Consider the following 17,126-nt stretch of genomic DNA (forward strand, 5'->3'; position numbering starts at 1 on the left):
GGCAGCCCCTTCACGCACCGGGACTCCCTTGCCGTCCTGCTGTTCTTTCTTCTCCAGCTGCACCTGCAGCTTCTTCCTCTCCTGCTCCAGCTCCCGCACCCTCTTCTGCAGCTTCAGGAAGACAGTCATGTCCATGGCTGCCTTCTCCAGGCCAATTTCCTTCCGGGGAAGACAGGAAGCAGGAAGAGAAGGTTTTAATAGCACGGATGCCTTAGGGAACACACGGCACCCTCATGTCAGCTGTCTGTCCTCCGTCTCCCTCCCAGACGTCACCAATCCAGACTTCTGAGACAAAGCCAACGCCATCCATGTGGCATTCTCATATTAAAGTTGGTCCTCCAGGCTCACTCTCTGCCTGGATAACATCTGCGTCTCCGTCACCTGTATTGTTCCCGTGTGAGACACTTAAGATGACTGATCATACAATCCAGGAACAGAGGGATAAAGACGCAGCCACTTTCTTTGGAAGTTAAAAGAGCTCATTTCTAGAGAAGAGTCTCAAACCAGAGACACTGTAAAACCTAGGATGTAATGCGTCCTGATGAAGGACCAGTGTGGTTGCTAATGACTATAAATGGGCTGTCAAACGCCACACAACTGCACCTCAAAACAAAACCAACACTTGTCCTGCCAGGCAACCCACTTATCCAACAGGCTACACATCACCAATTCCCAGTAGGTTTCTTCCTTAAGATTCATGCCTGGGTTTGTCCTCAAGAGTTTGTCAAGTGTGGAGGTGGCAAACGCAGATATCTGCACAAGCATATCCACGTAGATGTTTAAAAGGGGGGAATGGAAACATGTATACTTATGGCTGATTCCCTTGGCTGTTACGCTGAAACTATCACACTGTTAATCGGCTACACCCCAATACAAAATGAAAAGTTGTTTTAGAAAGTATATATGTGTACGTATAGGACAATGAAACTTGGTTCATCCAGCACTTAATGAATGCTTCGTGCTTAGCCAGCACTGGGTGTACTGCTCAGCCAGTCCCAAGACCTAGCCTCAGCTTCCTTAAAGAACATAAATCCACCGATGGAAGTGCCTATGTCTGCATGTAAACTTGTCACACAAAGAAACACCTGGGTGGTGCATCTGGCGTTCAGGCTGACCAAAGCCTCTGAGAGAGGAGGAGACTGCAAAGCAAAATGAAGGGACTTAAGCCAGCATCTTCCATCAACTGATTACTGTCTAGCTTTCCATCAGACAAGCTTCATGCAGGCAGGGACCTCCTCTGGGACAGTCCCTACTGTTTCTCTAGCATCTGGAAGCAGTGTCTGGCACAGCGACGTCGCAAAGTACATTTGTTTTTTTTTGTTTTTCATTTGTCACATTTGTTTTTATCTCTTCTACATCTATCTGCACGTGCTACATAAGGTTTTACCTGCTTGTCATTTTCTGCTTTTCAAACGCCAGAGGAAAAATCGTGTGTCTACCTACCTTTGATAAAATTACACACAGTCTGTAAAGACCATCGAGTGGCTCTAAGAGGCCATTACTGACAAAGATACAGTCATTCTGCAAATATCTGCGGTTTGAAATATTTGCTGCTGTTCTCTGAATTTCATCCAGCTGCTAAGTCAGGAAGGAAAATTTTCTTGCGTGTCTCTTGATATGACTATATGCACCGTGACAGTTAGTGGGGATGCTAATTCACATCTGTTTTAATGACTTAGCTCCTCCAGCTATGTCACCTCTCTGCAGCGGGTCCTCAGCTTTGCAAGAGGAATCAGGGATTTTCCTTTACGTAGAGTGGGAACAATAACTTATTGCCTTGCACAGTAAATATCAACTCCAGAGAGCTGATAAAGAGAGTCAAGAAGTCCACCACAGTCCAACCAGCCCTGCTGTCAGAAATGAGCCATAGGCACTGTGGTTGTCAGCAACAGAACAGCGCCTTGGGGGCTCCACACAGGTCACCAACCCCACCCCACCCCAGGGCAGAGAGACCAGCCGAGAGCCTGCCTTCCTCACCTCCACCTGCTGGAGGGTGTCCTCTGTGTCTCCGACCTCAGACGTGGAGATGGATGGATAATTGGAGTCAGATTCTAAGCTGCTTTGGTTTGACGGGTTCCGCCGGTGGCCTGGGGTTTGCTGTTCAGGGAGAGAAACGTGAAAACTCAAAATGAACTAATGTTAATAAGAGCTATCATTCTTCAAGTTAACGATAGACCCTAGAGTAGACTTCTGCCTCTTTTGTCAATAAGAATAGGTACCACTGATTCTTGGAGTGATGGCTGAGCTGTTCCAATAAGAAATTTCACCTGCAGTCTTCCATTCATCCAGCCAAGCAACAGAAAGACATCTCGAGGAGAACACAGCCCCACAGCGGGACTGCGTTCCCTCAATGCAAACCCCCAACTCCTGGGTGGATTTTTTCTGAAACGACCCTTAACCCCATTACCCCAAAGTGCACACTGTCCTGTCGTCAGACTCCCTCTTGAAGAGAACGCTTCACTCCAGCCCCTCGCGGCTCCTGCTTCAACCTGCGTGCCACTGATCTTGGTTTTTCAAAACAGTAAGCATATTAGAAATAGAGCTTACCACTTTATACTGTTCACTTAAAAATAACTTTTCCCCCCTTTGCATCTGATTTGGCTTTGAGAGTCAAAAGTGATCTTGGTAGGAAAATTTTAGATTTCTATATATGTTCCTATTCAGCTTTTCTTCCTGGTTTCTATGCAATTAACTTATCTTGTTTGTGCATTTCGAGAGGGAACAGTTACATGGGATAAAAAATAATGGCAAATCTTGAAATATGAAAATTCGCCCATGTATTCACATGCACGTTGAGGATTAGGACAAACCATCAGGCTCTCGCGGGCCTGCCCATAGTGTGCACTCCCCACACCCTTCCCGCTCTCACACAGGGGTTTTTCCAGAACAGAAATAAGAAAGGAGATACATTCATGCGGGCAGAATTTCCCTTCAGGTCCTGAAATCTTCGTAAGACCCCAAAGCTGGAAAAGCAGCTGCCCTTGGGAACGACTCATCACCCAGCCACTTGCTTGTGTGAGAACCACCCACAGGTGGGGCGAGGACTCTCAGGGTGGGGTGGGGGGGTGGGTAGTGGGGGCACCGATCCAGAGCATCGCCGTGCAGAGAGCTGTGCTGGGGTGGCGGCCACATGGGGAAAAGGGCATGGAGCTGGGGGGTGGGCGTTGGGACTGCCCTCCTTGCCTTTAGGATGGTCATCTCGTCCCGAAGGTTGTCGTATCTCTGCTCCAGCCGGGAATACTCCTTCACGAGGTTCTGATACCGGGAGCGCTCCTCCTCCAGCTCCTTCTTCATCATGAGGTTTTCCTTGACAGAGTTCTGGGCAAACTCATCTGGAAAGCAAGCGCCCGCAGCCACAGTGCCGCTTCAGTGTGGCTGTCCCGCACGTCCGCTCACTCGGAGACAAGTGACTAACCACCGGTTAAAAGGTCACGACACAGATACTGGGCAAATTTATTCAACAGCCTCCCCCACAGCAGAGCCCAGGGCGGCGTGGACCCGGCTCCAGTCTCCAGAAGGGGAGAAGGCCCCTCTCACCCCCAGGGGCCAGGGAGAGAAGCCGCTACAGACACCACAGCTCCCTCGGTTACTGTGCCTGCCCCTCCCTCGAGACAGCTGTCACAGCAACAGAAGAACCCAGGTGTCTTCCAGCGTGCCCTCCCTATTCCTGGTCGCTCAGGTGGCTGTTGTGCAGAGAGATTAAAGGAGGCTCCGGGAGACAAGGCCGCAGGTTATGTTAGGGGAAGGAGGGAAGGGTAGGAGGGAACGTGGACGGGCTTTTCTCCCACCCACACTTGCGATTCGAATCCGTGGAAAAGAGACAGTTTTTAAAGGGGAATTTAGAACTATTAAATGTTTTCAACAGGACCACGCTGGGCAGGTCTCTCGCGTAGTCCAGAGGAGGAGCTGGGCCGGGAGGGGAGCCACCTGCTGAAGGCCGCACTGAATCACGGGAGAACCGGGGTCTGCACGCCCTGCTCCTCTTTGATCAGGCATAGCACGGGAGCTGACGGCAGCCCCGGTCGTACATGTTCCAGAGAGGGGCCCTGGGATCTGGCCCGCAACCCCCTCTCCAGCAAACACTGACAGGTGACCCACTGGGTAGAAGAAACCACAATAGGTACTGTGGGTGCTAAACTTGAAAATAGCAATAACGGCAGTTCCTAAGGGCTCACGACAGGTCAAGCACCATCCTAAGTATGTCACAGGCTTATGCCCATTTTGCAGATGAAGAAACAGGACTGCAGTCAGTGAGGGACTCGCTCAAGGTCACGCAGTAGCACGCTGCATCGTCACTCTTGGAGCGCATGGTCTCCCTGACCCAGATCTCAGGCATCATATTGTCTATTATGTGTGCATCTCACTGCATGGTACCTGCTGAAACTAAATTCGGCAGCGGGATCTTAAAGATCACCCTTCTTTTTCAGCTCTCTTTTGTTAGAACCCTTTCCCCACTGTGGCATCCAGACCAACTGCACGCCTGGTGGAAATCTTTGGGGGAAGTCAGTGCAGAAAAGAAATTCCAATGCAAAATGAAAAATCCAGCACTTGGCACCTACCTTTAGACTGGCACAGGATCTGGTTGTTAAGCTGCTCCTTCTCATCTTTCAAGAGCGCATTTTCTTGTTCCAGGTCTGCAACTCGCTGAAAAAGAGCAGCAGGGAGAAATGTTTGCCTGTGATGCTGGGCTGAGGAAAGGCTCCTTCTGTGGGGTTTGAACCTCAGCTGGTTATGTTTAAATGTTCTTTTTTTTTTTTTTTTTAACTTAAGAAAACTGAATCAGCCAAAGTAGCATTCATTTGGAGATAAAAATTGTACACTGAAAGAAAAATCCCATTAAAACAAGACAGATGAGTTCACTGCTTCTTATGGTTTTCCAATGCCCATAAAAGCCTCCTGAAAAGCTTACACCAAGCACATATGCTGTGTGCAGGAACTTACGGTGATAACTGGCCTCCTTGCATTTAGTTCCATGTCTTGGTAAATTCTGAGCTCTCCAATCTGAGTCTCAGGAAAGCCTGACGCTAACAATGAAGACCTATCTCTGATCTTTATTCCCCCTTGCCCATGTTGGTCTCCCTGGACCAGCACAGCCCAGACGCTGGGGAAGGGAAAGAGACTTGCTGTAGACTTTCAACTATGCTGTATGAACTATATTCAATGAAGCTGTTACTTTACTAAGTGTGATGCAAAGTGCTAGCTGTGGCAAAAGATTTTTAGAAATGAGCGTAAGGCAGGCTGGTTTTGGTCTGAGTGACAAGCATCCCTGCAGACTATGCTGAATGACACCATGAACAACCTCATTCCCTTTGGTTCAAGAAATCAGTTCTGGCTATCTTTGCTATATCTTATGACCTCCTCGGGAGAGGATTCTTCCCAACCTGTGTAGAAAGAGCCTCAGAATGCCTTCCTTGATCAGTAACAGAACATGTCATAACTGGCCTGTGCACAGAGACTAGATGGGGACCTCCTGAATCGCTACCTGGGACACGGTAGCACAGAATCCAGGGGGAGAGATGGTCACCCAGATCCTGGAGGACCCACATGCAAGCCTTTCAAGTCTGTTAGACCCCTGTGGAAGTAAAAGCAAGAAAGGAGGCCCCAAGGATGCTGGCTACAGGACAGAAGCCTCGGAGAAGTTGTAGTTTCAACTGGCTATGTTTCAATGCCCTTTTCCCTTCCTCCAGGCTTTAAAGGTAAACTCAAGACACCAAGAGGTGAGTTAAGAGAACTGCTGCCCCCACCCTCAGCATCACGTAGACAGGGTCAGGAGAGACTTTCCACAAGTCTGGAGCCCAGGAGCAAGGTCTGTGGTTCTCCCCTTAGGAACTCAGAAGGCAGCACGACTCCCTTGTTGAGAATCACCACCGCCAAGCCAGTCAGGAGGAGAAGGTCACCAGGAATGGCACCGATGGGCAGGAGGAGCAGGCTGTCTGGACCAGGCCTGGATCTGGGCTCTCCCAGGTGGCCGGGGGTCAGGCTGTCTATAGACAGGAGAGCAGCTGGTGCAGCGGGGTGGGAGGCCTGGCCTGGGAATCTCAGCTGGTCCGTGTGGCAGTGTTTACACGCAGTTCAGGCAGGCGGCTAAGAAAAGACAAAGCTGGGTGGGTGGAGGGAGTGAGAACCAGGCTGGGAAAGACTTTTCCTCTGTCCTCAGGATGGAGAGGCCCTGAGCAGGGCCCAGTTCTGCACACCCTCCAGCGGCTGCCTGAGCATCTCCGTGTTCATTCCGTCAAGCTTGCTCGCCCCGCTCTCCCCTAGATAACTTCTCACGGTTCATTTCTCTACCACCACTCTTCCGGGAAGTCTTCCTGCTCTGCAGGTGTGGGTGGGGCCTGTGCTCGCTGTGTGGCTCTTCCAGGGCCCACCTGTCCCTGTAGAGCCACCCAACTCCCCCTGGCAGAGGCTCGGCTTCCTTGCCACCTGCTTGGCCTGGACCAGAGGCCTCAGCGAGGACCCAGGGGCCAGGTGCCACGCTGCCACATCATCGGAACCTGGCCTGGGCCGGCACTCAACACTGGTTGAAGGAATGAGGAGCCCTGCAGATCCAGTGAAGGAGCTCAAGCTTTCCCAATGCAAAAACCCAGACTCCATCAAAGGGTTTTTTGGTTCTAAAAATGTGTTTATAATTGACTAAAACCTCTAGAATACATGAGCTTGCTTAATTGAATAATTCAATTCAGGAGGCACATACACTACTGGAAAAAGGGTTCTTCAAATTCATCTAATTTGCTGTTATTAGAAGCAGTTCACCACGCAATGATCTCATGTGTGCCTTTAAATTAGCTTGGCAAATAATCAAAATAGCTTTCCCTTTTCTTGATGTACAAATGGAAATCTGTTCCATTTCCTTCTGAAATGGAACAGATCATCTGCCTGGTACAGAAGGCACGTGCCATCACCATGAGGTTGGGCCTGAAACTGCCGCTTGCCTGAACGCAGCCTGAGGTCATGAAGCCTCATTGCAACCACCCGCGATCTACAGTCTCTGCCAAGACTCACCCAAGGAGATGGGTGTTCAGAGCAGGCTGTAAAGTAATCAGACTTCCCACAGAGCTAGACTCTGCTTCCCCTAAACAGCCCTCTGAACGTGCGGGCAGCTCAAAGAGAGGTGGTCACCTGAGACGCTTCCTTGACCCCTCACCACCCTCATCCCCGTCCTCTGAGCATCCTACAGGCAGGCGAAGGCCTGTACGACCAGACGACAAAGGCCGGGCGCGCGGCCGGGCCCCCAGGAACACCAGCGCCAAGACTCTGGTGCGGAGGGTCACACTTATGAGCATGTACCCACTAAGAATTTCTGTTGTGCATAAGCCTCATTTCTTTCGTCCATCTCTCTCCCTGATTCCAGAAGGCAGGCCTCTGATGAACTCAGCTTTGTTATTCTAAACCATTCATCAAAGTGGCACTGGGGAGCTTTGCTTTTCTTCCCGGTAGGAGAAGTTCTGGAAGTGGGCCCACAGCAGGAGGCATGGGCCCCCTCCCAGCTCCACATCCCAGGAGGGCAGAGAGTGCTTCCCCAATCACACCTCCCCAGGCGCTGGCCACCCCCAGTCTCCCCAGCCAGCTACCAGACGGAGAGTTGCTGGCAACATGAGGGTGACAAGCTTCTGCAGCCAAGTGGCCTTCCTTTTGTTGGCAGGGATGCAGGCTGCAGTGAGAGACACTTCGCAACACAGAACTGAGCAGGTGTGCTCCCCTCAGCATGAGAAATAACAGAGCAGCGCTCACCAGGTTTGGGGCCTCATTAAGCGCCAAGCAGCAGTTCCTTTTCTTTCTTCTTCTTCTTTTTTTTTTTTTTTCTGTGGAGGGGGTCTTTTAACTCTTGCCAGGAAATATTACTAGGAGTGTTCTTACCTCTAACAGGTTTTTTGGGACAGATCATGGGAACCAACATTGATGTAAATCCTGTTACCATGAGGCTAATTTAGCCCCTGGTAAATGAAATGAAACACATGTCTTAGCTCAGTAACTACCTTTACTAGTTAAAATCTTTGGGGATACAAATGTAGCTCTGGGCTTTTGGTTTTGTTTTGTCTTTTTCAAAAGTCAAAGCTATGGCTTTTCCAGTAGTCATGTATGGATGTGAAAGTTGGACTATAAAGAAGGCTAAGTGCCAAAGAATTGATGTTTTCGAACGGTGGTGCTGGAGAAGACTCTTGAGAGTCCCTTGGACTGCAAGGAGATCAAATCAGTCAATCCGAAAGAAAATCAACCCTAAAGATTCATTGGAAGGCCTGATGCTGAAGCTCCAATACTTTGGCCACCTGCTGCGAAGAGCCAACTCATTGGAAAAGACCCTGACTCTGGGAAAGATTGAGGGCAGGAGGAGAAGGGAGCGATAGGTGTTGAGATGGTTAGATGACATCACTGACTCAATGGACATTAATTTGAGCAAACTCCAGGAGATAGTGAAGGACAGGGAAGCCTGGTGTGCTGCAGTCCATGGGGTCTCAAAGAGTCAGACACGACTTAGCGACTGAACAACAATAAATTTTTTCAAATTGGGCATTTGCACTGTTGCTGCTGCTGCTGCTAACGGAGGAGGCAATGGCAACCCACTCCAGTACATTTGCACTGCACAAAGAGCCAAATGCAAGTTTCCTGGTAGAAAACCATGGGACAAGAGGACTGGAGGATGCTCTTCTGCCCCGGGATCTGTGTCCTCTGTCCTCCTGGCTGTGTACCTACCATCTCACACGAAGGCCCACGGCATGAAGGTGGCCCACAGCAGGGACAACACTTCTAATTCTGGAAGTTCTGGAAGGGCTGCTGGCCTATTCACTGGGAAGAAGGTAAATGGACCTGAGCGGAGAGGAGGAGGAGGCAGAAAGTGCACAAGGGACCGTGCAAAAGCACAGCGTGAACTCACCCGGGACTCACGCTTGCGCTGGCCTCCTACACAGAGAAAGGAGGTCCCAGGTGGGCTCTCATACCGCTACAGGGAGGGGGAGTGACTGCCCCATCACTACAAAGAGCCCCAGAGAGAGGCTTGGCAGAGGGCGGACCCCTGGCCTAGCATCACAGGTGTGCCTTCTGTCACTCAGCACCCACTGTGCCATGACATGGGATCACCAGTGAGGGTGGGGTCCAGGGATACTAAGGCAGAGCCTGTGCCCTCCACCCAGTCTCAGGCTGGCGGAGGGAATAGGAGCTAACAGTCATTGGGCTCACACTAGGTCCCAGGTGCCATTATCAGCTTCCTTAATACCTGTGAGGCGGGTGCCATCATCATTGGCTTTAAGGAAAACAAGGCACAGAAAAGTTAGCGAGCTGGCTGAAGGTCACACAGCCAGACGGGGGTACTACAGGCTGTGATGCTGAGCTGACTGAGTCCCAGCTCTTCGCGCCTAGGCCACCTGCATCCCAACAGGTCAGGGGCTGACATCTGAAGGACAGGGATGGCCACAGCCTGGTTCCAACAGCAGAGCTTCAGGAAGGAGTTCTGGGAAGGGGCAGCAGGGACCTCAGACAGACTCACTCACCTCTCTGGAGGGTGCACGGGCAGTGCTGCCTTCAAGGTCAGAAGGTCCTTCCTCTTCTGACCTCACCACCTTTCTCCTTGTTTTCTCCACCTCAGCCCAGTGGCCTCTGGGTGGGGCCTTGATCCCACCTAAGCTGCTCCCACCTCGGGGCCAGTGGACGTACCGTATCACCTGCTCCGTAGAAGTCCTCACGGCTCACTCCTCGCCTCACTCGGGTGTCTTTTCAGAGGGCGTCTCTGGGCATCACAAATGAAACAACCTCCCTTGCCCGCCTGGCTCCCTCTGGATCCCTGTCCTCTGCTTTATTTCTCTTTACAGCCCATGTGGGATAATTTGTGTCCGATTCCTGTCTGTGCATTCTCCAATAACCCCCAAATATTTAAGCGCCTTAAAATGAGAAGGACTTTTAAAATTGCTTACTTTTGCCCCAGGGTATGGAACAGGGCCTAACAGATACACTCAGTAAATAACAAGAGAATGAATGAAGGGCTGTGAGCACTGAGAAAGGCTGCAGTGAGATGATGTCCTTCCACGAGGCAGCATGGCGTCCTCCTAAAAACCTCTCTGGACCCAGGAAGCATCCTGATAGCAGTTCTGAGTCTTAATGGGCCAAAGAAGTCCTGCACTGCACCTTTTGGGGAAAAACTCGAAACACTCCACTGTGAGAAGCCTGCCTCCTGCAAAAGCAGATCTATTCACTTGCATTTGGAAAACCCCAAAGCCTTTACATGGGAACTACCCAAGGTCAATACCAGCTGGTGGTGTGGGGACTGATGACACGATACAGCCCAGACCCAACTGCATCAGCCGGAATACTCAAGGCCTGGGGGCTCACAAATATCAGGGCCCCTTGCTCAGAGCCAGGGATCTGGCTATGGGCTGCTCGTCACCCACCCACAACCCCACACCAAGCCAGGTCGTGCTGCCCTCACCACGGAGCAGATTCTAGACAATGAGCCGTGGCCTCTGTGTCAATGGCAGGCCCGGGAGTCATGTTTCCTTCATCAAGGACATGAAACAGCACAGCTGCACAAGTCAGTCAGCATAGGGATCACTGAAAGCTTTAAGAACAAACAAAACATACATCTCACAGGCTAAAAGGAAAGAAGCTGCAGGCTGAGATGCAGACCACTCTGGGGAGAGGCCAGGACAACAGGTCCTTTAAACAGAACAGCTGTCAGCTAACATCTATGGCTGGACAGGGTGGCGGGAATACCCAGGCTCTGCATTGAATTCCTGCTCCCAGGGGGACCTGGCCTCCCACAGCCCAAGGCAGCCTGGCCATGTGGCCTGATGATGAGAATCCTGTCAGGGGTGCAGAGCCTCAAGTTTTCCAGGATGCCAGTTCCAATACAGCACTTGCTGACAGAAACATCAAATCCATTCATTAAACTTCTGCCAGCAGCCAGCTCCCTCCCTGATTCATCCGTGTCATCAATCTTGTTCAGTGAGGAGCAGGCTGTTGGATAAGCTGGAGAAGAAACCAATTGTCTGATTATGCAGTGTTTGTTAAGATTGGACACGGGCCCTTCGGTAAATATTAAACCCTGACTTGGCAGAGAAGAACCAGAGTGGGGCAAAGCCAGCCCGCACCTGCCCATGCCCACAGCTGCCAGAATAAATGTCCGGAAGACGTTGGAGAAAGAGGCAAACATGCTTCCACTTGTTCTCCTCCTGGGGCTTCCCAGGAGGCACTAGTGGTAAAGAATCAGCCTGCTAATGCAGGAGACATGAGATTCAAGTTCGATCCCTGGGTCAGAAAGATCCCCTGGAGGAGGGCATGGCAACCCACTCCAGTATTCTGGCATGGCAACCCACTCCAGTATTCTTGCCTGGAGAATCTCATGGACAGAGGAGCCTGGTGAGTTACAATCCATATGGCTGCACAGAGTCGGACATGACTGAAGCGACTTAGCACACCTGCAACCATGTTCTCCTGGAGAAAGGCAGACTTCACACTTTATGTGACCAGTTTAGGATGTTTGCTTGTGTTTGGGGTCGGGAAGGTACTTTTCTTGTTCTGCCTCTGTGCCTGCTATTCCTTTTCAATGTCCTTGAATTTCTTTTTTCTTGCCAGGACCAAGATCTCATTGTATTTAAGACCCAGGTCAAGCCTTCAATAGAAACATTTTTTTCAAATGCGAGTAGGAGGGAGGCCATTTCCTTATTTGGCTCTGTGGAGGAAGACTGGGATATTATCAACCCTTAGGCTCCCTCGGATGGAGATGTGGATATTTTAAAAGTGCTCTGAGTCCCTAAATCCCATTGTCCCAGGAGAAGCAGGGAAGGAGCCTGGGGAGTCGATGAGTCAAGTGCTCTCCATGGAGGCGAAGACAGGAGACCCCGGTTTTGTGATCTGCTGGGTTAACACCATTTCGTGAGACTGGCACCCACATGCAGAGAACCTGCTTTTCTTTTTCTCCCAGGATCACCAGTCTCAAGTCTCAATCTTGGTCTCTTTTCTCTGGCTTTGGATTTCCCCTTCTTGTCTTTTATTCACATACAAGGGTTACTGCCTATCTGTTCTCAAGGATCCATAAACCACAGTTTGGAATTTCATGCTTTATAAGTTACAGGCTTGTGTTAATAGCTACATTTTAATAGGCGTTTCCTAAAGCATGTGCTTTACCCCGAAGAATGAAGTTCATTCTGATAGGGACAGAATGAAGGGACAAAATAGGTGATTCAATAGTTTATCTCATGGTATATTTCTCCATCTATTAGTGTCCTCTTTGATTTCTTTCATCAGTGTTTTATAGTTTTCTATATATATATTGGAAGAATCAATATAGTGAAAATGAGTATACTACCCAAAGCAATTTACAAATTCAATGCAATCCCTATCAAGCTACCAGCCACATTTTTCACAGAACTAGAACAAATAATTTCAAGATTTGTATGGAAATACAAAAAACCTCGAATAGCCAAAGCAATCTTGAGAAAGAAGAATGGAGCTGGAGGAATCAACTTGCCTGACTTCAGGCTCTACTACAAAGCCACAGTCATCAAGACAGTATGGTACTGGCACAAAGACAGACATATAGATCAATGGAACAAAATAGAAAGCCCAGAGATAAATCCACACACATATGGACACCTTATCTTTGACAAAGGAGGCAAGAATATACAATGGAGTAAAGACAATCTCTTTAACAAGTGGTGCTGGGAAAACTGGTCAACCACTTGTAAAAGAATGAAACTAGATCACTTTCTAACACCGCACACAAAAATAAACTCAAAATGGATTAAAGATCTAAATGTAAGATCAGAAACTATAAAACTCCTAGAGGAGAACATAGGCAAAACACTCTCAGACATAAATCACAGCAGGATCCTCTATGATCCACCTCCCAGAATTCTGGAAATAAAAGCAAAAATAAACAAATGGGATCTAATTAAAATTAAAAGCTTCTGCACAACAAAGGAAAATATAAGCAAGGTGAAAAGACAGCCATCTGAATGGGAGAAAATAATAGCAAATGAAGCAACTGACAAACAACTAATCTCAAAAATATACAAGCAACTTCTGCAGCTCAACTCCAGAAAAATAAATGACCCAATCAAAAAATGGGCCAAAGAACTAAATAGACATTTCTCCAAAGAAGACATACGGATGGCTAACAAACACATGAAAAGATGCTCAACATCACTCATTATTAGAGAAATGCAAATCAAAACCACAATGAGGTACCACTTCACACCAGTCAGAATGGCTGCGATCCAAAAATCTGCAAGCAATAAATGCTGGAGAGGGTGTGGAGAAAAGGGAACCCTCCTACACTGTTGGTGGGAATGCAAACTAGTACAGCCACTATGGAGAACAGTGTGGAGATTCCTTAAAAAATTGCAAATAGAACTACCTTATGACCCAGCAATCCCACTTCTGGGCATACACACCGAGGAAACCAGAATTGAAAGAGACACATGTACCCCAATGTTCATCGCAGCACTGTTTATAATAGCCAGGACATGGAAACAACCTAGATGTCCATCAGCAGATGAATGGATAAGAAAGCTGTGGTACATATACACAATGGAGTATTACTCAGCTGTTAAAAAGAATTCATTTGAATCAGTTCTGATGAGATGGATGAAACTGGAGCCGATTATACAGAGTGAAGTAAGCCAGAAAGAAAAACACCAATACAGTATACTAACACATATATATGGAATTTAGGAAGATGGCAATGATGACCCTGTATGCAAGACAGGGAAAGAGACACAGATGTGTATAATGGACTTTTGGACTCAGAGGGAGAGGGAGAGGGTGGGATGATTTGGGAGAATGACATTCTAACATGTATACTATCATGTGAATTGAATCGCCAGTCTATGTCTGACGCAGGATGCAGCATGCTTGGGGCTGGTGCATGGGGATGACCCAGAAAGATGTTCTGGGGAGGGAGGTGGGAGGGGGGTTCATGTTTGGGAATGCATGTAAGAATTAAAGATTTTAAAATTTAAAAAATAAAAAACTAAAAATTAAAAAAAAAAAAAATAGTTTATCTCACTAGGGGATTTTAAGTAGAAAAATATGGGAAATTCCTGTAAGTTAATGATTACTCGAGAAAGCAGGCTTGCTTCGACACAAAACCGTGCAACAGAAGCACGGGATGTGCCCTCAACGATAAAACAGTGGTGGCCTGACCCGCATCCTGCCCCAGTGAGCTTGGTAAGTTGATGGCCTCCAAAACGGGCTCTGGGCACACAAGAACAATCATTTAAGGGAAGGTGACTTTTCAAACTGAAAAACCCTCAGGGCACTGAGACCTGAACATATTTTTCCAAAGTGCTCAGATAGCCCCAGCCAGCAATGCCGAAGAAGCTGAGGCTGAACGGCGCCACGAAGACCTGTAATATCTTGCAGAACTAACACAAAGATGTTCTCTTCATCACAGGGACTGGAATGCAAAAGTAGGAAGCCAAGAGATACCTCGAGTAACAGGCAAATTTGGCCTTGGAGTACAAAATAAAGCAGGGAAAAGGCCGACAGAGTTTTGCCAAGAGAACGCACTGGTCACAGCAAACACCCTCTTTCAACAACATAAGAGATGGCTCTACACATGGACATCACCAGATGGTCAATATCAAAATCAGATTGATTATAGTCTTTGCACCCAAAGATGGAGAAGCTCTATTCAGTTAGCAAAAACCAGACCAGGAGCTGACTGTGGCTTAGATCATGAACTCCCTACGGCAAAATTAAGACTTAAACTGAAGAAAGTAGGGAAAACTATTAGGTCATTTAGGTATGACCTAAATCAAATCCATCACAATTATATAGTGGAGGTGACGAATAGATTCAAAGAATTAGATCTGACAGAGTGCCTGAAGAACTATGGATGGAGGTTCGTAACACACAGAAGGTGGTGATCAAGACCATCCCCCAAGAAAAAGAAATGCAAAAAAGGCAAAATAGTTGTCTGAGGAGGCCTTACAAATAGCTGAAAAAAGAGAAGCTAAAGGCAAAGAAGAAAAGGAAAGATATATTCATCTGAATGCCGAGTTCCAAAGAATAGCATGGAGAGATTTAAAAAAAAACTGTGGAAAATTCTTAAAGAGATGGGAATACCAGACCACATTACCTGCCTCTTGAGAAAACTGTATGCAGGTCAAGAAGCAACAGTTAGAACTGGACATGGAACAACACACTGGTTCCAAATTGGGAAAGGAGTACATCAAGGCTGTATATTGTCACCCTGCTTATTTAACTTCTATGCAGAGTACATCATGCGAAATGCTGGGCTAGATGAAACTCAAGCTGGAATCAAGATTGCCAGGAGAAATATCAATAACCTCAGATATGCAGATGACACCATCCTCATGCAGACAGTGAAGAGGACCTAAAGAGCCTCTTGATTAAGGTGAAGGAAAAGAGTGAAAAAGTTGGCTTAAAACTCAACATTCAAAAAAATTAAGATCATGGCATCTGGTCCCATCACTTCAGGGCAAATAGATGGGGAAACAATGGAAACAGTGAAAGACTTTATTTTCTTGGGCTCCAAAATCAGTGCAGATGGTGACTGAAGCCATGAAATTAAAAGACACTTGCTCCTTTGAAGAAAAGCTCTGACAAACCTAGACAGTGTATTAAAAAGCAGAAACATTACTTTGCCGACAAAGGTTCATCTAGTCAAAGCTATGGTTTTTCCAGTAGTCATGTGTGGATGTGGATCACAATAAACTGTGGAAAATTCTGAAAGAGATGGGAATATCAGACCACCTGACCTGCCTCTTGAGAAATCTGTATGCAGGTCAGGAAGCAACAGTTAGAACTGGACATGGAACAGACTGGTTCCAAATAGGGAAAGGAGTACGGCAAGGCTGTATATTGTCACCCTGCTTATTTAACTTCCATGCAGAGTACATCATGAGAAACACTGGACTGGAAGAAACACAAGTTGGAATCAAGATTGCTGGGAGAAATATCAATCACCTCAGATATGCAGATGACACCACTCTTATGGCAGAAAGTGAAGAGGAACTAGAAAGCCTCTTGATGAAAGTGAAAGAGGAGAGTGAAAAGGTTGGCTTAAAGCTAAACATTCAGAAAATGAAGATCATGGCATCCGGTCCCATCACTTCATGGGAAATAGATGGGGAAACAGTAGAAACAGTGTCAGACTTTATTTTTTTGGGCTCCAAAATCACTGCAGATGGTGACTGCAGCCATGAAATTAAAAGATGCTTACTCCTAGGAAGAAAAGTTATGACCAACCTAGATAGTATATTCAAGAGCAGAGATATTACTTTGCCGACTAAGGTCCGCCTAGTCAAGGCTATGGTTTTTCCTGTGGTCATGTATGGATGTGAGAGTTGGACTGTGAAGAAGGCTGAGCGCTGAAGAATTGATGCGTTTGAACTGTGGTGTTGAAGAAGACTCTTGAGGGTCTCTTGGACTGCAAGGAGATCCAACCAGTCCATTCTGAAGGAGATCAACCCTGGGATTTCTTTGGAAGGAATGACGATAAAGCTGAAGCTCCAGTACTTTGGACACCTCATGCGAAGAGTTGACCCATTGGAAAAGACTCTGATGGTGGGAGGGATTGGGGGCAGGAGGAGAAGGGGACGACAGAGGATGAGATGGCTGGATGGCATCACGGACTCAATGGACGTGAGTCTGAGTGAACTCCGGGAGATGGTGATGGACAGGGAGGCCTGGCGTGCTGCAATTCATGGGGTCACAAAGAGTCGGACGCGACTGAACTGAACTGATGTGCGGATGTTAGAGTTGGACCATAAAGAAGACTGAGTGCTAAAGAACTGATGCTTTCAAACTGTGGTGTTGGAGAAGACTCTTGAGAGTCCCTTGGACAGCAAGGAAATCAAACCAGTCAATCCTAAAGGAAATCAACTCTGAATGTTCATTGAAAGGCCTGACGCTGAAGCTCCAATACTTTGGCCACCTGATGCAAAGAATCAACTCATTGGAAAAGACCCTGTTGCTGGGAAGGATTGAGAGCGGAAAGAGAAGGAGGTGACAGAGGATGAGATGGTCGGATTGCATCATCAACTTAATGAACATGAGTTTAGCCAAACCCTGGAGATAGTGAAGGAGAGGGAGGCCTGGTGTGCTGCAGTCCATGGGGTCGCAGAGTCGGACACAACTGAGCAACTGCACAACCACAACATGGCAGTCCT

General features: G+C 47.9%; 1 protein-coding gene across 2 annotated transcripts in view; it reads right to left on the reverse strand.

The window, feature by feature from the left end:
• MYO5B (myosin VB) overlaps window positions 1-17,126 on the reverse strand; it is a 339,036-nt gene that overhangs the window by 40,251 nt on the left and 281,659 nt on the right. For both annotated transcript variants that reach the window (XM_069568511.1, XM_069568512.1), the window contains exons 23-26: window positions 4,560-4,644; window positions 3,184-3,332; window positions 1,978-2,097; window positions 19-159 (exon numbers count right to left, since the gene is read on the reverse strand). In XM_069568511.1, the coding sequence (XP_069424612.1) occupies window positions 19-159; window positions 1,978-2,097; window positions 3,184-3,332; window positions 4,560-4,644 (495 nt within the window). The remainder of the gene's footprint in view (window positions 1-18; window positions 160-1,977; window positions 2,098-3,183; window positions 3,333-4,559; window positions 4,645-17,126) is intronic.

The sequence above is a fragment of the Ovis canadensis genome, chromosome 23, assembly GCF_042477335.2.
Source record: "Ovis canadensis isolate MfBH-ARS-UI-01 breed Bighorn chromosome 23, ARS-UI_OviCan_v2, whole genome shotgun sequence".
Taxonomy (NCBI): Eukaryota; Metazoa; Chordata; class Mammalia; order Artiodactyla; family Bovidae; genus Ovis; species Ovis canadensis.